The sequence below is a fragment of the Vombatus ursinus genome, unplaced genomic scaffold, assembly GCF_900497805.2.
Source record: "Vombatus ursinus unplaced genomic scaffold, bare-nosed wombat genome assembly UNPS02014812.1, whole genome shotgun sequence".
In the NCBI taxonomy this organism is placed as follows: Eukaryota; Metazoa; Chordata; class Mammalia; order Diprotodontia; family Vombatidae; genus Vombatus; species Vombatus ursinus.
This window is the reverse complement of record NW_020954590.1, coordinates 14,432,439-14,454,394: the sequence shown is the minus strand read 5'-3', so window position 1 is coordinate 14,454,394 and position 21,956 is coordinate 14,432,439. Positions and strand designations below refer to the sequence as shown.

Here is a 21,956-nt window from a genome sequence, read left to right as displayed (position 1 = left end):
CCTAAGAACTTCCATCATTTTAAAGGCAGGTAGAAGGACACTACATAGAGGACAAAAGAGAGAGTTGATTAAGTTGGAATGAACTAAAAAAAATGGATAGGTGACAAAAAGAAATGCAGTGGAGAAGGGAGAAGGGAGAGGAAGAATGGGGAAAGTTTTCTCATATAAAAGAGCTGAAGAGCTTTTATAGTGAAGGGGAAAATGGGGGGTGGGCAACATTTGAACCTCACTCATTAAAATTGGTTCAAAGAAAGAAGAATATATGCACGCACACACACACACACACACACACACATTCAATTAGCTATAGAAATCTATCTCACTCAATAGTGAAGTAACAGGGGTAGGAATAAAGGGAAGGGGGAATGATAAAAGGGAAGATGGATTAAGTGAAGCAGTGGCCAGAATAAAAAACAGACTTTTCATGAGGGACAGGGTAAAAAGAGAGAGAAGGGAAAAAAAAACAGAAGCAAATATAATAGAGGGAAATGCATAGTTAATAATCACAACTGAATGTGAATGGTGAGAATTCACCCTTAAAGTTGAAGCAGATAGAAGAATAAATTAGAAACCAGAATCCAACAAGATGCTGTTTACAGGAAATACATTCGGAACAGAGAGAGTTAAAATAAGGGGTTGCAACAGAATCTATTATGCTTCAGCTGAAACAAAAAAAGAAAGGGGTAGGAATCATGATACCAGATGAAGCAAAGGCAAAAATAGACCTGATTAATAGAGATAAGCAAAAAGGCTTTATGGACAATGAAGTAATATTAATACTAAAAATGTATGCAGGCCCATAATCCCAGGCAAATTTTAGGACAAATTACTTATTCAGCAGTTTGGAACACATAGAAAAGAAGTCACATTCACTAGAAGCCAACATAGATTCACTAAGAACAATTCAAGCCAGGTATATTTTTCTTTACTGGCTCATTCAAATGGTAGGACAGGAAAATGCAATAGGAAAAGCATTTGACAATGTCTCTCCTGATATCCTTGTGCAAAAGATAACAAAATGCAGACTGAATCCTGCAAAACTGATTTATAGCTGGTTGGATGACTATACAAAAATATTGACTAATGGATTGATACTGATCTGGAGTGAAGTCTATGGACTTCACTAGTATCTTACTACAGCATAGTCCATTCATCTGTTTTGCTCAACATTTTTATCAATGAACTTGTGAAGACTTTAAGAGCTATCATTCATAAAATGATATACTTAGTTTGCATGTGAGACAAATCTAAGATGGATAACTAATTTATTGGATCAATAATATCAATATCCAAACAGATTTCAATGGGATAGAAGAATAAAATGAATCCAGGAAGATGAAATTCAATAGGGATGAAAGTAAGGTCATAATTTTAGGACTTTTGAGCCAGCCGTACAAATATGGAATGACAGCCAAGTGAGGGGAAATAACTAGAAACCAGTTCAACTGGAAAAGATTTAAGCTTTGAGATAATTACATCTTCAATATGCCAATGGGAGAAATTGGCTTCCAAAAAAGCAAATGAGACGTTGATTAATAAGAATAGTGCCCAGAAAATTCCATTAAAGTTTTCTTCTTATGCCTCACATGGAATATAGGTAATTGGCTTCTTTAAAGGCTATGCCTGCTATCTAAAACATTAATCTAGGGTAGCCCATTTCATAATGGTCTCATGAGATTTCTCTAATTACTAATAAGTACTTTCATTTTGGCTTTTACTTGAGCAGAATATTGTGGAAATGTGAGTATCTAGCTGGTGAGTGGATTAGATAGAGGCCAAGATTCTATGATTCTTATTTGCTTGGATCTGGAGACTTGAAAATATGAGATAAAAGTGTGTAACTCAGACAAATGAAGGTATATATGCAAAATGTTTTAAACAGTAATGTGCTACATGTTATCTATTATTACTTAGAGTATTTAAGTATTTTATTATCTCCTCTCTTATCTTGGGCTCCAATCCCTTTGGATTATATTGTTGTGCCCTTTCCAATTTTGAGAAAATTCTTAATATTTTTGAGTAGGGAGATCTGAGTTCAAATCTCGTCTTAGACATTTACTAGCTGTGCAACCCTTAACCTGTCTGCCTCGGTTTCCTTAATTACAAAATAGGAATAACAAAAGCACCCATCTCCCAGGGTTGTTGTAAAGATCAAATGAGATAATATTTGTAAAGTTCTTAGTACAGTGCCTGTCATATAGTAGGGGGTTAGTACTTGCTTACTCCTTTTCCACTCCCCTTCCCTTCAATAGAAATGAACAATGCAAAATCATTAAATAATTAAGTTTTCTCTTTTTGATGTGTTGCAATAATACCATCTTCTCCACGCTCTGAGCCTATCCCTTTCTTGTTCATTTGAAAATGGAAATTTTTTTCATCCTTTTCCATTGCTGTTAATTTGTTTCCTCAAGTCTTAATTTATTTGGGCTATAGCCTGGATGAGAATTTTATTATAAGTCCAAATAACTCTTTTACAACATTTTTAAAATTTCATACCACTCATGAATTTGTCCTCGGCATGTGCCCCTATAGCTGTCTTTTGCACAAATTGCTAAAAGAAAAAGGAAAAAAAAACTGAGTCTGTTAGAGAGCTTCCTATGTTGCCAAGTTGTTGTTTTTTTAGATCCCTCTCTCTCTCATTTCCTTTTTCTTCCACAAGAATCATTACACAATAATCAAATGTTTTTGAGGATCTTTTATATTGATTTCTTTTAAGCCCAAATTGATGTCTTTCATGGCCCGAGCTGTGATCTCAGACTACATTTCCTAGCTGTTCTGGAGGTAATGCTTTGAAAAGATAATTTACTATTCATTCATCTTCCATTATGTATCTACAAAACAAAAGAACTCTGGATTGTCAGAATAAATGAAATGGAACAAAACAAACCTGAATGAAATTCACCCAGGAAACTATAAGCAGAACATCTCAAATATATTTTCAAGAGCTATTGTCCTTGTGATCAGATGGAGAAATCAATAGAGTTAAAAACATAAATCAATCTTGCTTTCACCAGCATTGACAGTTTTTTCTTACAAAAATGGTATGTTCCTCATTGATTTATCTGGGTGCACATTTTCCCTTTTGTTACTCCACACTCTCATTAATTCCACAGGCCACTCAGAGCCCCAGATCACTTTGATCTCTATTTCCCTTGTTTTGCTGAAACCAATAAATTTTGTTTAATTTCAGGAAATGGGTGATTTACTGCAAAGTTTTCCTTTGAAGATGCTTCTAATTATTTGTGATGCTCAATAAATGCTTTTTACTTTTATTTAGTTGGATAAATATTGTCACCAAGGACAAAATTATTAGTCAGAAAGATAAGAAAGCTCAGTCATAATTTTAAAACTCTTTAATAGTCCATGTGGAAACTAAGCCATCTTGCAACACTTGCAACAACAACTTGTTTTGTCCGTCTATTTAGCTACCTATATTTGGTTTTGCATTGTTTAACCAGATCTTCTACACAGTTTTTTAAGCCTCAATTAAAATAATACTGAATGTGGAACAACAGCTATGTATACAACATCTCAATACCAAGGTAAGTTATTTTAATATAGATGTTAAAAACAAGCAACACCCTTAATTAAGTTAGAACATACACCCATATACATCTATTGGCAATAGATATTTTTCCTAAATAGTCAAAGGTCATAAACATGGAGCTGAGAGAGACCTTAGAAATCATCTAGTTCATCCTCTTCATTTTACAGATGAAGAAACTGAGGCAAAAGGATTAAATGACTTGCTCAGTCATACACCTAGTCAGTGGCTAAACTATGATTCAAACCCAGGTTCTGTGACTCTAAATTCACTCCCTCACTGTCTCAATGTATATAACATTTTGGGAGTAATCAAATACTATTTAAAATGTACTAATAGACGTCTTCATGTAAAGATTTCTTTTGCAAAGTGAAGAATAGTTTTGTAATATAAATAATCATTATGTAACACAACTGTTCTCTAGCTCCAGATCTGGGTATCAGAACTAACCTTAAGTTGGTTTATTAGTATACTAATATAATAGTGAAGTGGGTGATGTATCTTTTTATTATTCTACATTCGCAATGCGGGACACACACACAAAATCCCATCTACTCTGGTTTCCTTGCCACCACCTAACCTATCTCTCTTAGCTGTTCTCAGCCCTAGTTTAAAGGGAGATTAATATGGTTCAATGCTGCTTTAAGATAATACTAATAAGATGAACAACCACCAGCATTTGTACAGTGCTTAAGCTGTGAAAATGCTTCATACTACCTCATATTATTCTTACAATAATCTTGTGAGATAGGTGCTAATATTATCCCCATATAACAAATGATGAAACTGAAACTGAGATAAGTCCAATGACTTGCCCAGGGCCACACAGTTAGGTTAGTAAGTGTCTAAAGCAAGATTTGAACTATGGGCTTCCTGACTCCTAATCTAACATTCTATCCACTGTACTACCTAGCTGAATAATAACTAAAACTGAAATCTTCCATCACTATCAACCTGCTTCTACATGATACATACCTATGAATAGAGGATATGGAAAAATATATGGGATAGAGATGAAAAAATATGATTTAAAAATTCTAGAAACAATTATGTTTTTACTCAAAAGATCTCACAGATTTTACCACACGTTCATCACCACAGGCAAATGTTTTGTTGAGTTGTTTCATTTTAATTCCACTATCATTTTTTACTTCATCTGATTTTCCAATGTGAGTGCTATGAGCCTTGAACACACTGATGAATTTCCTTAAGAGGTTGGCTTCCAACAGGGCCAGCATCTGTATATTTTAAATGGCCTGGATTTTTCAAGATGTACAAAAGCCGTAGAAGTACCAGGATAAATTCAATACAAACATAACACCATCTTTTGCAGCCAATATCTCTGGTAACCTAGATTTGTAGGAAACTAATAGAAATCCACAAAAATAAGAAGTACTTTTCAACAGGTCAAAGGATATGAACAGTACAAAGAATGTTCCAAATAATAGTAGAAATGAAAACTAAAAGAACTCTGAGTTTTCATCTCACACCCAGTAGATTTGGCAAAGATGACAGGTTGAAAGTGATAAATGCTGGAAGGGAAGTGGGAAGAAAGGCATATGAATGCACTTGTGAAAGAATTGTGATTTCATCCAACTGTTCTGGAAAATGATTTGGGATTATATTAGAAAAGGCACTAAATACTCACATACCTTTTGAAACACCAACATCATGCTACAAAACATGTATCTCAAAGAGGCCAGCACCCCAAAATAGGCCTATATATTCCAAAATATTTATAACAACACCTTTGTGTAAAAACCTGGAAGCAAAGTGAGTATTCATTGACTAGGAAATGGCTAGATAATTTTGTGTGTATGAATATAACAGAACGGTATAGAGCCATAAGCGATGGGAACTAAATTGGAGAAATCTGGGAATATTTTTCTGAGCTGATTCAAAGCAAAATCAGGATAACAAATTATACAATTACAACAGTTATATAAAGGAAAACACTGAAAGACATCATAACTTTGAGCAATGCAGTGGACAATTTTATTTTCAGTATACTCATGATAAAGCATCTCTCCTCAGTAGAAAAGAAGTATACTTTAAGTGCAGCATGAAGCATATGTTGTCAGACAAGGACAATGTGTTGATTTATTTTACTTGGTTCTACTTCACTGTTACAGGGAAGAGTGTTGAGCGGGCAAGGAAATCACTGAAAAGTTACAGCAACATTAAAAAATGTTAAAATAGTACATACATATATACCTATATACACATGACAAAAGGAAAACCAATGTACTCTAACTTCTACAGAATTTATTGGGCGACAGAAGTCCAAATTAGCTATCTAATTATTTCCCAAATATGTTATTAAAGTGATATTGCCTTGTACCACTTTTACATGTCAACAAAGATATAAATTGCTGACCACAAATCATGTAGGGGAAAAAAAGTGAAGAATAGCAAGCTAAAATGATCCAAAACTTTTCTGAAACAGTATTTTGTTTAAGTTTCTGAAGCCCTTGAAGTGAAGTTTCCACTACAAATAAAATAGTGGATCTCAGTTTTACAGATTTTGAGCTGGAAGGCTCTTTACCACCTAGTTCAAACCTCCTCATTTTACAGATGATGAAAGTGAGGTACACAGAGGTTAAGTCATCTGCTCAAGGTCACAAAGGTAGTAACAGACACAGGATTTCAACTTGGGTCCTCTGCCATCAAATTCGGTGTTCCTAAGTAGTAAACACCAATTATACAACTTGAATGTCCTGTTTACAGTTTAGAGCTATCTAGAGATAAACAAATAAGGCTAGTTCTTCATGTAGTTACATTGTGTTGAAGAATATGCCACAAAATTATCAGTCCTTGTTTCTAGGTAATGGATCCTTCATATTTTTTCCCATAAAGTTAAAAAAAATCCACTAAGCTATTAAACATAATAAAGTAATTTAAAATCTTTGCAGACATAATTACTTTCTCCTGGTTGTCTAACATCTCATTAGCAAACTATTAGATCGGGCTAAATTTATAATACTGACAACTCTAAGCCCCAACTTGCAAGTAAATAGGAATGTAGCTTTATTTTTCCTTTGCAAATGTCAGGAAAACAGAAATGCTGAAGCATCTTAAACTGTAAAAGTAAATGCAATTCAGCTGAAAGAACAGAAAAGAGAAATATAAATTTAAGGGGGAGACAGGATACAGAGACTGACAAATTTGTAGGTAGTTTAAAAAGTAAATCTCATAGCCTAATTATTCCTAAAAGTAGAAGGTATAAAAAAATGCAACCTTTCACTTGAATATTTTCTTTATGAGACTGTTTAAACAGCTACAGCCTGAGGCCCAAGATTAAAGTTGTCCTTAAATTATATTACCTATCACAAAAATTTAAATATAGGTTAACGAAATCTTGAACTCTTCTCGGACTCTTTTATATATATATATATATATATATATATATATATATATATATATATTCTAAACAGATTCCAAGTAAGTTTTAACAGCTCCCAATTAAATGAATAATCCAGAGTTTCATTTTTCCACCTTAAAATACAAGTGGAAAACTAGAAACATGGCAAAAATCAGAAACAGAGATGATAATTTCATGAGTTAAAAAGACTACATCCGTTACTGAGGTGAAGAAAAATTGCACTGTATTTTTTAATGAATTTTAACTCACTGTCTTGTCCTTTTGTCAACTCTATTATCTTCTTTTTCTTAACACAAAATTGAAAATACTTCATCATTAACAAGTAGTAATAACAATATAGTGTCTATCCTTCATATATAGGAAGATGATTCTATTGACTTTATCTCACAGGTCACCTGCAATGAACTGTTTATTTGTTTTGTGGTTGTTTTGGTAATGGGCTGCACTTTCTTATGTACTTAAATATAGGCTGTACTTAAAATAGGTAATTAAAATAGGTAATATCCTAGTCCCCAGACATAAGTTGTGTGATACTAGGTAAGATACTCAATGCATCTCTTTGCCTCAGTTTCCTCATCTGTAAAATAAGAGGGATATACTGGGTAGCTTCTAAAGCCAAGAAATAGTTTATATCTATGTATCATGTTCACATGTTTACTCATTTTCTAAAGAACAAGGTACTTGGCTCTTTAAAGAAATAACTAATTTTTCAAAGATGGTTGTTGTTTCCTATGAGTTTGTGTATACTTTTCACTGTCATAAATCCATATTCATCTCAACTATGATAATAATAACAATAAGTAATAACTCAACATTTACATAGAACTTACGTGCTGGGCACTATGCTAAATTCTTTATAATTTTGATATCATTTAATCCTCACAACAATCCTGGGAGATAGGTAGGTGCTATTATTATTCCCATTTTACAGATGAGGAAACCAAGGCAAACAGAGATTAAATGACTTGTCCAGGGTGACACAGCAAGTAAATTTAACATAACCTTAGTAGATAATCTTCAAGAGGTACACTGGCCAAAGAAATACAATTGGTGACTAATTTTCAAGTTGTATACCTCTCTGAACTTAGCTAGGCTATCCTTCCCATGACAGATATGTAGTCCACTTGGTACCCATGTTAATTTAAAACAAAACAAAAAACAATTCAAATAATTTTGTCCTTTGCAGACATAACCCTGAGTAGCTCATGTACTTTGCAATCTCCTTCTCCAGTGGTAGTGATGAATTTGCTTTCAATCATCCACCCTTTTGGATAGTATATACAAAAACAGAATCATGTGGTCTACTTTAGTCTCTGTGGAAGCCAATTGCAAAGTAATAGGTTTTAAAGATCTCTATTAAGTGATGGATTAGCCAGCCTATCTTCTTTGAAACTTTGATGTCATCAGCAGCAATAAACATGGTGATGCATATCCCTATTTTTAGTATCATAGTTTGATGCCTCAGTATAAGAAATGTTTCATTTTTTATGTGTTCTTTAGTTATTAGGATGGGTGGATCATGACAAGTTAAGTCTCCTGCTAAGAGTATCCTTTTAGAGTGATGGCAAACTTTGTCCCATGTCCCATCCCTCAACCCCCAACCTCCCTCACCTTACTCAACTATTTTAATAGCACTGTGGAACAAACACAATCCCTTTCCTTACCTTAGAATGCCTCCCTGGAAGTTGAGGCTATCGCTTTTTGATATAATTGGTGATACTCCCCAATCAACTCTGAGTCCTTTATGTTGCATGCTAGTCTCATGTTCTTTCCTATCTATCATAGTTCTGCAGTCTACTAGGTATTGGTAATAATCCTATCACTTTCATGAAAATGAAACTTCCTAGGATTCTTCTTTTTCACTCAGGATTAGCAAGGGTAAATAAAAATGTGGTAGCATTGGGGCTGGTAACAACAAAGTCAAAAGGGAAACCGGCTAGCTTCATAGCAAGAAAAGTATTCCATAGAAGCAGGTCATAAGATGTGCTACCTGAATAATAAGAAAATGATTGTTCACATAGTTCTGAGCCCACACAAGGCCTTGTACTGAAGGACTGCTAGAGAAATCAAGTGTAGCAGTTCTCCTATGTTGTACTGGCTGCCTGTAGAGTGTATTGCCAATCAATCTGGCAAGCCTCTAATGGCATTTCATTCTCATTGACAGTGATAACTAAGGTGCATAGAGTGACTACAGGAAAAATCCAAGAATGGAAACCATAGTTCTATAAAAGGGCATGTTTTAGGCCTTACTGTAATTTAACTTCAACATCAGCAACAAAATGGCCCAGGTCATCTTTACAGTCAGTGAAATGATTTACATCCAAGGGTCCACTTTTTACCCTCTGTGTCTCCATAGGTTAAAACGCTGTGGAAAGATGTCTTTGTTGTGATAGTCATGAATGGTTCAAACCAGAAGTGATAGCCACTTTGGCCCAGACAATGAGGGGCCTGAAGTAAAAAAGGTCAATAAGGAGTCTATATTGTAACAGAACATAAGGAAGTACTGTCCTCAACTGTCAAAAGAACCTTGGAAGATTGCGTGTTAAGTTAGTGGTCAGGGCTAAAGACTCCAATCTGTCACAAGAGATGGGGCAGCAAGGTGGCAGAGTGGATAGAGCACCAGCCCTTGAGTCAGGAAGACTCCTTTTCCTGAGTTCAAATCTAGCCTCAGATACTTACTAGCTGTGTGACCCCAGGCAAGTCACTTAACTCTGTTTCCCTCATTTCCCTATCTGTAAAATGAGCTGGAGAAGAAAGTGGAAAACCAGTCCAGTATCTTTGCCAAGAAAATCCCAAATGGGGTCACAGAGTTGGACACAACTGAAAATGACTGAGCAACATTACAAGAAATAATTGCATTTTTCCTGCAAACCTAGAAACCTCCTTACCAAAAGTGTTTCTTAATCTGCATATTCAACTCATGCTGGAGTACAGTGGCCTATCCTTGAAGTTCTAGAGTCTTCAGATAGATAGCCTTCAAGGTAGCAAATGGCTCCCTCACTGTTTGAATTTGGTATATATTGGGGAGGGGGATGGAGAGTTGTTTTGTTTGGTTTTTCATGAGAAAAGAACATCTAATCTAAGCCCTTAGAAACAGGACCTCCCTCAGGTGAGGAAAGGATTGCATCCAAGAAATTAACAAAAAGTAAGCAGAACCCTATGCTTTAGAAGGAAAGAAGTTCCAGTACGATTTCAAAAATTATATTACAAAATGAAGGAAACATTCAACAACAAGAAGATTTTTTAACTGTGCCAGGTCAGAGTGACCTGTAGATACATGATTAAAAGGAAAATATATGCCTCCATCCCAGGAAAGATATTTACAAGGCTAAAGGCAGAAAGAGATCACACAGGGACCCATAACTCATGATGCCAAGTGTAGCTTTGACAGTGGAACTAAGAGCTAGTGATCACAAAGTCAAAGGAACTAAATAAGGACATAACTGATCACATACTGATATCCCAGCAAAGGGTGTAGAGGTGATCATAGGTTCTTGAAGCATATTACAAGCTCAGAGGGCATCAAGCATACCAGAAAAGTTTATGGAGTATGGCCCCTGAGCCAGACTGAGTCTACCGTCTCAGAATTAGTCTAGCTAAGTACAGAGAGGCTTATTTATCATGGTGACCCCTGAAGCAAACAAAGAACAACAAAAAAAAGAAATACAAAATGGCCCTGACTGCTATGTAGAACTTCTGCTTCTATAGTGAAAATAGTACAGTGACAATAAGGGGGGGGGGGGAGTGCTAAGAAAAACAGTTTTTAAATCAACCATTGAAAATGAATTTAACTGTTTGTACCATAAATGTGAGATCCTTATCCAATGACTGCAGAGTTGACATGCTATTGGTGTAACTGAATTTTATCAATATTGTCATTCTTTCTCTAAATAAACCCAGAAGATATAAGGAAACTAAAGTTAAATGGAAGGATGGTTCACAGATTCTTCCTGGATATGAGAAAAAAAAAGTTGGCAAAGGTGGTTTCGTAATGTGACCAAAATCCCAAACACCCAGTATTTCATGGAAGGTTTAGTCATCTCCCTTTACAGCAGTCATGTGCATGGGAGGAAAAATATCATGAAAATAAACTCAGCTTTGGTTGCAGAGGATGGGGATTTAGAGAAATACTTTGGTACTCAACAAGACCTTACATATAAAGCAACATATATTTTAATACTTGGTGCCTTAAATACAAGAGCAAACATAAAATATGCTAGAAACATATATCAGAAAATATCTCAGGATCAAGAAACAAAAGAGGACAAACAGCTTTGTAGACTACATGGAAGTCTCATGTCTATATATCACAAATATTTTTTAAAGAATAGAATTGGAAGATGCTAAACATGGTAAATAAGAAACAACAATATTAAAAATGGCATTGACCTTATCTCAACAAACCAAAAGTCACTGTTTACTGATGTCAGTGTCATTTAAGAATTGACTGTCTGTGTGTAGTTAGTTCACTTAAATATTGCAGAAATTATCAAAATCAAGATTAAATTAGAAGGAAAGATAAATATGAGAAGGCATGGCATACAATTAGGATGGAACCAAAATGACCTAATCTAATAGGCTACTGAAAAAAAAATGGGAAAGGACATAGATACAGACTATTACCACATTCAACAGACTTTTGATCAATGTAAAGCAATTACCAAAACCCAGAGGCTAAAAGGGCCTAGAAACCACTTTGGCCAACAAACAGTTAATCTCCTTGACAACTGGAGACACAGAAGTCAAGGGTACATCAGATTTAGAATATGAACTCATTTTAATAATGTTACAGAAGAAGATAATAGAAGATTATGAGCAATATCAACTCAAAAAACAAAACAAAACAAAACAAAACCAGGGAAAGGGGGAGGGAGAAATTAGTTGTCAAAAGTCTGTTGTGAGACTCAGTAAGTCAGATCATTCTCAGAGTATTTAAAGTTGAACTCATAAGGAGTATCACAAACATAAGAAAACAGAATATATGTCAACAACCTCATTTGTATATTAACATCTAATTTCCCAATATGTTATTCAAGGAAAAGAAAATGTCACTAAAGGAAAGGAAGACAAGAAGAATAATTGGACCACGTTAAATATATACAGAAATCAGTGTTGAGGGTGACACAGTTTTCAGAGGAAAATGACCGGGGAAAAAATCAAGGATCATATAATTTTTGGCAATTTAGAGTATATCAGAAAACACTGACCATATCGCCACTTTCCCATCTCTAAAAAAAATCTTTATAAGGAATGATTTATATGGGTATTAGGTATCCTTGAGGAAAACAGGAGAGAGGGATTGACTACTAGACTTTTACAAAACCATAATTTACAGTAGACCACATACTTTTAGTTATATGATCAACAAAAAGATGCAGAGAATAAAAGATCTCCACTGTGCTTTGTTGTTGTTGTTGTTCAGTAGTTTTAATAATGTCTGACTTTTGGGGCAGCTAGGTGGCGCAGTGGATAGAGCATTGGCACTGGAGTCAGGAGGATCTAAGTTCAAATGCGGCCTCAGACACTTACTAGCTAGCTATGTGACCCTGGGCAAGTTACTTAAGCCCCATTGCCTCCAAAAGGAAAAAAAATGCAAGGACAATAAAAAGTAGAAAACTGGATAAGTTCTGAAAAACAAGTTTATAAAAAAAAGTAATGTCAGACTTTTCATGACCTTTTTTGGGATGTTCCTGGCAAAGATCCTGGAGAAGTTTGCCATTTCCTTCTCCAGCGATGAGGAAACTGAGGCAAACAGGGTTAAGTGACTTGCTTAGGGTCACAGGGTCTTAGCCCAGATTTGAACTCAGGAAGATGAGTCTTCCTGACTCCAGGGCCTAGGTGGGCTCTATCCACTGTGCCACCCAGCTGCCCCAATCAGATCACTGTGACTGCCATGTGGAAGATGGATTAAAATAATGAAGTTTTGATGCAAGGAGGCCAAATAAGAGTTTCCTGCAACAGTTTGTGTGATATGCAATAAGAGCCTGAGAGTAGCTATGTGAGTGGAGAGAAAGGGACCAGTGCATGAAATGCTGTGAACTAAAAAAAAAAAAAAATGACAAGATTTGGCAACTAATTAGGCAGGCGTGACTACTACTTGGGGCAGTGTGAGGCTATGAGAGGCTACTTTCTCCCTACTAAGTTCCAAAGAGGAGAAAAAGATCAAACCAAGTCAAGAAAGGCAATTGTGACTAAATAATTAGTTGCCTGAAGGAATTCTCTCCTCCTGCACAATAATAGAGAAAATCACAGCAGGAATGAGGTAGGAGGAAGTCACAGGCATCTAAAACTAGACTTTCACATGGAGAATAATAAAGACTTTAATTTTCCTATTTTACATTACTATTATTTCCTGCTTCTGGAATAAGTGCTGTGTATCACTATCACATGATTTTTAAAATTCATTTCCTATTAAAAAACAGCATCCATTAAGATTACTTGAAAAAAATAATGATATATAAAATGATTGGTGCCAATAATGATGCTAGTGGTGTTGTTGATTATTCACTCACATGCAGTACTTTAAAAAAAAAAATCTAGTCAGCTACATGAGGAACTCCCTTGTGTGGAAACTCCTTCCACAGACTCAAATTGGAAATTTCTGTAATTAATAATGTTAGAGTGGTGTCTAGGGAATAGAGAGGTTAAATGATTTGCCTTTCATAACACAGGTTGTATGTCTCAGAGGCAGGCTTGAACCTATGGGTCCTTCTGATGCCAAAGCTAGCCAGTAGGCCATGCTTCCTCTCATGCATAGAGAATGTAATAGTTTTAATATAATAATAAGTTTACAAATTGATGCCCTAATGGAAATCATGCAACATAGAATGCAAACATGGCTGTGTCCATTTTTCAGATGAGGAAGCTATATAATTAAAAGATAGTGATTTCATTGAGATCACATGGCTAATTAATGGAAAATCAGGATTTGAATGAAAATCTTTTGACTCCCAGTCTTCAACTACATCATCTGACTCCTAAATGAAGCAACTGACGATAAAGACAAACGAACAAATAAATGTATCGTTCTTGGTTCAAAATGGTTCCACTCTTGTCTCATTTAATAGATTAAGAATTCAAGCAGTCGAGTCACCATGTTTGTCTAATAGTACAAACGATGCAGACGATGGTCAAAAACATTTATTCAGCACTTGCCATGGGCCAAGCACTGTGTTAATTTGGGGGAGGGTGGAGAGAGAATACGACAAAAATAGCTGCTGCTATTCCTTTTTAATATAATAAAGTTATCACATAACTCTTTTTTTCTTCCCTCACTCCCTTGAACTCGCCCCTCCCCATGTTTTGGAAATGCTTTTTTTTATTTCTTAAGTTCAGAATAAAATAAGTACAATTTTTAAAAACAGTTGCTGATTCAAAGAAATTATATTCTTATAGGGAAGACAACAGGATAGAGTTCTGCAAGACAAGTACAATTCTTGCTTCAGACTCTAGCTGTGTGACCCTTAGCAAGCCATTTAAACCTTTGTCTGCCTCAATTTTCTTATCTGCAAAATGGGGATAATAATAGCCCATCCCTCCCAAGGTTGCTGTGAGGATCAAATGAAAAAAATGTTTGTAAAGTATTTTGCATACCTTAAAGTGCTATATACATCCTAGCTATCATCATTATCATCATCATCATTATTATTAGACATCTGTCAGTGACATTCCTTCTGACATGCCACCCATCTGGGGAAAGCAACCAAGAAAGAAGTGTCTCAGTTGTATTCTCCTAGGTATATTTTGTGTGTCTATGACCAAACTGGTGCACTTCCTGGATGTCCTGGAACATAGAGTACTGGTGTCAAATTCAATTAGAAACAGATCCCTGTAGGCTACATACTGATTTTGAAAACTACAAGTTAACATGATCTATGTTGTACTGTATTTTGATTGATTTATTTATTGATTGATTGATTTGATTTGATTTCCCAATTACATTGTAATCTGGTCCCAGTACTTGGGAGTTTTTGTAAGGAACAAAGGCCTATGGGCTGGGAGTTCGACAGTCTGCTACAGAGTATAATTTCTTGATGATGAGCTGAGTCTGCTCAGATGTTGTTTCTTGTTCAATATAACCTCCTGAGAAAATCTCCTTTTCCTCAGAGTGGGAAAAGGTTTACTGGAGAGGATGAAAATCCTTTCACATTGGTTATCAAATCTGTTTCCTGACATATGTGTTCACTTATCATATTTTAGAAATCTTAAGCTATATACAATCATATTTAATTCAACATAAATTGAGAAATATGATACCTAACTCTTAAACTACTTATGTCACAAACATTTATATATTATGTATTGAAATATAAATATGAATTTGCTCTATGTATACCATTAAGCTAAGTCTATGCTACAAAGTTAGTGATCTTTTAAGTGCAAATTACCATGCACTTTTTTTTTAAAAAAACACAGGTTTTTGTTCTAATGGTTGTATGACTTCACAAAACTACCTACAATGAATGATTTGTTTACCAGCTAGACATATGACAGATGATATCTTAGCTCTAAATTCTATGATCTTTTTGTGGATCAAATATAATAATGTATAATAAATGGACTAATACTCACCTAAGCTTCTGGTTATACTGTTTAACTTTTTCCAACGAAGCAGCATTAATCTGGGCTTGAAATTCTTCCACTGAAACATTGTCTCGGTAATAATATCCTTCCATGCTCTCCAAGGCTGTGTGAAGGAAGAAATGTGTTGCTGGTTTTTTGTTGTTGTTGTTGTTTTTTGAGAAAACATATTGCTACTCTCTTTTTTTCATAGTGTAATCTCTCAAAAATCTTTTCTGACTCTACACAGCAGAGGATAAATTAAAGGCATGAGAGAAAATATCTTCAGGGAATCCAAATTATGCATATAAACAGTTCATGAATCCTTAAAATAAAATTTAATATTAACTTTTAACTACTCAGTGATTATCTCACTTACTATTTCACGATCACACAAAAAAATGAGAAATCTAGGTCTCTCCCTTATTTAAAACTTTCTTGTTCAAGTGTGATATTCTAAATAATAACTAACATAAGACCCAAACGTAAAACACAGCCCAAGTAACTAATCTACTAGCGATCTCTTCCTTCTAGATACATTGTATTTTGGGGTTTTTTTGTGATGCTAACTTACCTTGGTTTAATTTCTGTCTTCCTGAGGGCTCTTTCTCAGTCTCCTTCGGTAAATCATCAGTTCTATCATACTCCCTCAGGGTGAGTTTACCTCAGGGTTACTTTACAACTAGGGGCAAGTCCCTTAACCTGTCCAAATTTGAGTATCCTCACTTGAAAAATGAGGTGATGAGCGGAATAGATTGCCTCCAGTATCCATTCCACCTTTAAATCTATGATCCTATAAACAAGTTTAGATAAGAAGTAAATCCAAACAGACAGGCAATTGAAGTAGTTGCTAAAAATATCTATGCGTGTCACATATATGACACACATATATACCTTTAGCAATTGCATGTAAAATGTGTACAAATACATGGATAATATGTGAATGTATGTATGTGGTGTGTGTGTGTTTACGTGTGTAAACAGGGTGTTCTTAGTGAAGTTTTAAGCTAGTAAAGCTTTATATTTAAGCTATTAAAGCTTAAAACTTCACTAAGACCTTTGGAACATTCTGTATAATATATAATCTTTATTAAACAAACTGCTGTTGCTCAGTAATTTTCAGTCATGTTTTACTCTTTGTGACCCTTGGTGGGGTTTTCTTGGCAAAGATACTGGAGTGATTTGCCATTTCTTTCTCCAGCTCATTTGACAGATGAGGAAACTAAGGCAAAAAGGCTTAAATGACTTGCCCAGGGTCCCACAGCCAGTAAGTATCTGAGGCCAGAACTGAATTCAGGAAGATGAGTCTTCTTGATTCTAGGCCCAGAGCTCTAGCCACTGCGCCACCTAGAGGCACCTTATTAAACATATCTATTCACACACAATTCAACATAGACAAAAGGACCTCAAAACCTCAAAATCTTGCCTCAGATAGGAGGCCTTTTATCCTCTTTCTACCATAATATGTTCTATTCACTGCTGCCAAGATGGCGGGTATCTCAAGTTGGCAGACTGAAGCACACCCAAGAAGATACAGATAAAGATATAATGATAAGTTTTTAAACAGCAACTGCCACATATGGTAGACACAGGAAGAGATCCCATTAAAGATGTGCTACATATAAAGGATATGGTTAGGAAACTTTGAATCTGTGAAGGTTGCAAAAACTTAGTACCAAGATGGCCTAGTAACTCTATGAAGAAATTAGTACACAATGATGTCAGAATCAGGGATTTAATACCTCTCTATGCTCCACTCTATTTCTTTGTTTATACATTCATTCAACAAAAATTTATTGAGGATAACGTGGCTTTGGAGACGTGGGATTGAGTCCTGTCTCTTCTACTTGCTACCTGTGAACAAGTCAGATAATTTTCCTATAGGATTCTCAGATTCCTAATATGTAAAAAGTGGAAGGTTGAACCAGATGATTTCTGAAGTCTGTTCTTGCTTTAAATCCTTTGATCCAAAATGAAAGTACTGGGCACTCTACTTTCAGTATTTTTGTGGAAATATGGAAAATTTTTAATTTTCAGAGTTGGGCTTATTTATAAAGGGCCACCATATAAGGGATGTAGGATACCAAGGTGTTTTTTTTATTTTTAGGTTTTGGGTTTGTTGTTTTTTTTTTTTTTTTTGAGATGGAAGTCACCTCAAAGGTTTAACCCAACCCTTTTGCAGATAAGGCCTCTAAAACACCACATAGTTCAATGATTTACATGAAGTCACAGCAAAATAAAAGTGGCATAAATGGGGCCTGGTCCCTATCTCCCAGACCAGAATTATTTTTCCATAGATATAAGAACAGGAATGCATAGTACAAAAAGTTAGGAAGATCCAGGTCCAAGTCCTGTCTCTGACAAAATGAGCGAGTAACTTAATCTTTCAGGGTTTCAGGCAACTCTCAAAGACCACAGGTTGCCAATTGGCATCAGTGCACAAAGAGACCTCCCTACACAAATGAAAAGAAGGAAGGTATCGCTGCTCATGCACATGACCTGCAATTAGGTAGAACGAAGAATTAAACAAAATATGAAAAGAAGGTAAAAAGGACTTCAGGACTTAACAATTTAAGGGAATGCCTTATGAAGAAGAATCTTCAGAGAGGGAACTGGAAAAACAAGAAAGGCTCAAGGGATAATATAATTTTATTAACTCTCCATATTGGAGAGTCTGTAGAAGAATCTTCAGAGAGGGAACAGGAAAGATAAGGAAGGCTCAAGGAATAAAATAATATTATTAACTCAGTATTAGAGAATCTGTAGCATTTCAAATGAATCAATAAAAATTTAAACTATAGTTTAAAGTTGAGTTCATCAATGACTCAAATAAAATAAAAAAACAAACAAACCTCAAACTTCTAGTTACAAGCTGTCTATAACAACAAATACTTATATAATGGGAAACCAGATATCATATTTTCTTCTAAGTCTACCCCTAGTTGACTACTGCAATGCCTCTTTTGCCACTCTGTAGTCATGAGCACCAGGCCAATACAGTCTTAATTAGCTGCTTTGTTTTACAACTATGACAGACAAATCTCCCTCTTCCTAATTAATCTGAATTAGTTCTAAGACTAATCCAGAATCTATTACACAATTTTGCAAGATGAGACATATTTCACTTTTGCTACCTAAGCAAGGGTAGTTAAGACTGCAGTTCTACAGTCCTAAAAGGGAAAGAAAGTCAACAGTCTTAAATGCTAACTTCAACTGCCTTGCTCTGCCTTTAAAAAAAAAAACTATTCAATAATAATTTAACTGCCCTCACCAGATGATCATCTATAATCTTTGATTTAGTTCCTGCCTAGCCAAGAATATAAACTGAAATCCTGTTTCAGCACCAGGTTCACCTGCTAAAAATCTGTCTGCTGCTGGCGATCTTGACTTTATTTCCCTGTTCCTGTGTAAGGAGGAGAGAGTTGTAAAAAGAGTCCTACTCCATTTTAGTCTGATACCTTAACTGGATGAGAACACAACTCATTCAATTAATCAAAAGACCTTCTTTTAAATGGGAAGTCTCTGAAAGACATCTGATTAAATGAAATGCTAGACAAGAAGTCTGTTTTAATTGGGTATGGGATTTCTTTAGTTGGAATGGCAGGATTTCTAGAAATTGCTTGGAGGAGTCTGGGAAATATTGTATCTTACTGGAAACCAGAGATCAGCAGCAACTGCGTGAGGTGCCCAGGACAGATGGATAGATGGATGCAAATTCACCATGCTTAAGGGAACTTCTCAAGTACCCCAAGAATGGTAGATAGGAACTTGCAGCAACTAGGAGCTGGGAGGAGGAATCTTTTTGTTCTATGCTCTTCTTGTGCTTGAGCCTATTTTTTTTCCTAGTACTCTCTGTATTTGAGGGAGAGTGTGTCATTTATTTTTTTAGCCCTTTTAGATAGGGGGAAGTTTTGTATCAACTACTTTTAATGTTTTACCTTAGTAAACCCCACTTTCTAAAAGCTGCTTAAGGCTGGCTGTCCAAATGAATTTCAACCGCTAATGTTGGGAGTAATTGTTGTTGTTTGTCCTTCATTCTCAAAGAAGACCAATGACATCAGAAAGGTGATGTCTTGACTTGTAAGCAAGGGAATAATTATAAGTAAACACACAAGTAGGGCCTCAATGTCTTTCTAGAATTGCCCCTAAAGGTGAGATGTAGCCAGAGGGAGTGGAAATGGGAGTTGAGATGAGAATGCCTCAGAGTTTAAATGGGCTTTATTGCATTTCTGCCCTACCTTTCCTCTCTTCTACTGCCAACCTGAATTTTGGACCAATTGCTTTCTCTGATCCTTAATAATTGCATATTCCTTAACCCTTTGTCTTGCCACCTAGACTCTTGACATTTCTTGCTTTCTGGTAACTATATGTTATATGCTAACTAAATTTTGAATCTTTAAGTGATAATATCCAATTGGGAAGGTCCTCTCTTGTGTTGCTGCCTATGATTCATCAGAGTTTTTTAAATGTTACCAAGGAGTAGTAGCACAGTGTCTGACACATAGTAGGTATTTAATAAATGCTTGTAGAATAGACGCAGGGAAAGAAAAACAGGAAGATACCACTTTATGTATTCTTTGCTTTAATGAAGATACCTAGTATTTCAGAACATCTCCGGGGGTGATGTTGAAACTGAATTTATAGAAGTCTTTTTTGTCCTTATCCAATCCCATTTCTTTTTGGAGATCTAAGGAAGAAAACATAGGACTAACATTTAAAACTAAAAACTCAATATAAACTTGTATCCTAGGAACAGTCTCCAATTGGAAATCTTTCTCCATTTCCTACCTTTTTCAATTACCAGATGCTAATCTCTACTCAGGCTACCGTCTGAATTTCCTGTGTCTAGATCCAGCTAATGAATACTAAGGAAAACTAATGATTCTTGTGCATTTTGTGAATGCTGAAGAACAATCTGTACGCTTATTTAAATAAACAACCTTTGTTATTGCCAGATCATTAAGAAGACCAACTGTTTCACATTTTTTTAACCTCTATAGGACCTCAGCTGCTGAAATGTTCCAATAAAACTAAAGTACTATATAAAAGTGAGCTATTATGATTTTATTTCCATTTCCTCTGAATCAATTTACTTAAATAAAATTTCAGAGTGATTATAGTTGTTTTATAGAATCATACTTAAGCAAATATCTGTTATAATATATTCATTACTATCTATAAGCTAACTGATTAAAATGATAAAATTAAGGAAACATCTTTATCTTCCCCCTTTTTTTAACTGGCTGTGGAGTAAGATTATTCTGCTTTCAATGAAAGATGCCACACATAGTCAACAAGAAAACTGACTCAGTGCCATCTATGATGTCAAGAATCAAGGTAAAGATAGCAAGATGTTTCCATTATTATAAACTTTCTCTACTAGGCCCTTCTCTTTTCTGATACCTATCACTTTTAGAGAAGGAATAGAGCATTATGAAGATAGAAAGGCAAACTTAGAGGCAGGAAGACGCTTCTGACACATGCTTCCTATGAAACCCTGGGCAAGTCACAACTTCTCAGAGCTCTGGGCAATGCTCTGAGACTTTAAGTTTCAGGAAAGCAACAATTTACATTGGTGGAAAATTCCTCACCTTGCAGTTTGCTTTACCAATGAAATCACAGGTCTAGACCCTCCTCTATTACTTATATAACCCTCTACAATGACACAAACTACTTTTAGCTCAAATTCTCTCCTTAACATTACATGCTTATTTAAAAACTATTTTGCTCATCTCCTTTGCTGTGTTGAGGGATAGGAAGAAAAGAAAGGGACTGAGTCTATTGGGAAAAGATCTGGGTCAAATTCTGTCTCAGTTTGGTACAAACTGGGTGACCCTGGACAAGTCAGTTAATCTCTCTGGGCCTTAATTTCCTCATCTGCAAAATGGAGAAATGGTTCTGACATTATATCCAACTTAGAGCTATTAGGAAGATCAAAAAAGAAAAAAGTTTACAAAGGTCTTTGCAAACCTTAAATGCTATATACAAGTCAGTTACTATTGTCACAATCATGATCATCCTCATTATTATTCTCATGACAATCTTTACTATTCTTCTAAAACTAATTGTTGCTAAAGGGTCCTTATAGGTATCCCACAATTATTTTTAAAAGTATTTAACATTGAGAATAGGGACTATCACTGGAAATGTACAGCATTTAAAAATAGCAATTAATCACTCAACTATCATTTATTAATCATCTACAATATGCTAGGCAGTATACTAGGTACTAGTGATATAAAGATGTTAGGGGAGAAATGGACTAAGTCAAATCTGTGACTGCTGTCTGGATTTTCCTAGGGAAATCATCAGTTAGAAGAAATCTCAAAGTATATATATATATATGTATGTGTATATGTGTGTGTGTGTGTGTGTGTGTATATGTATGTGTGTGTGTATATATATACTTATACATGCACACACTCACACACACACACACACACACACACACACACACACACACACACACAC

At 35.3% G+C, this 21,956-nt stretch overlaps 1 protein-coding gene across 1 annotated transcript in view; it reads right to left on the bottom strand.

The window, feature by feature from the left end:
- Positions 1-21,956, bottom strand: part of LOC114054096 (phosphatidylinositol 3,4,5-trisphosphate-dependent Rac exchanger 2 protein) — a 385,890-nt gene that overhangs the window by 86,624 nt on the left and 277,310 nt on the right. The window contains exon 36 of the mRNA XM_027877210.1: positions 15,498-15,612. Coding sequence (XP_027733011.1) covers positions 15,498-15,612 — 115 coding nt within the window. The remainder of the gene's footprint in view (positions 1-15,497; positions 15,613-21,956) is intronic.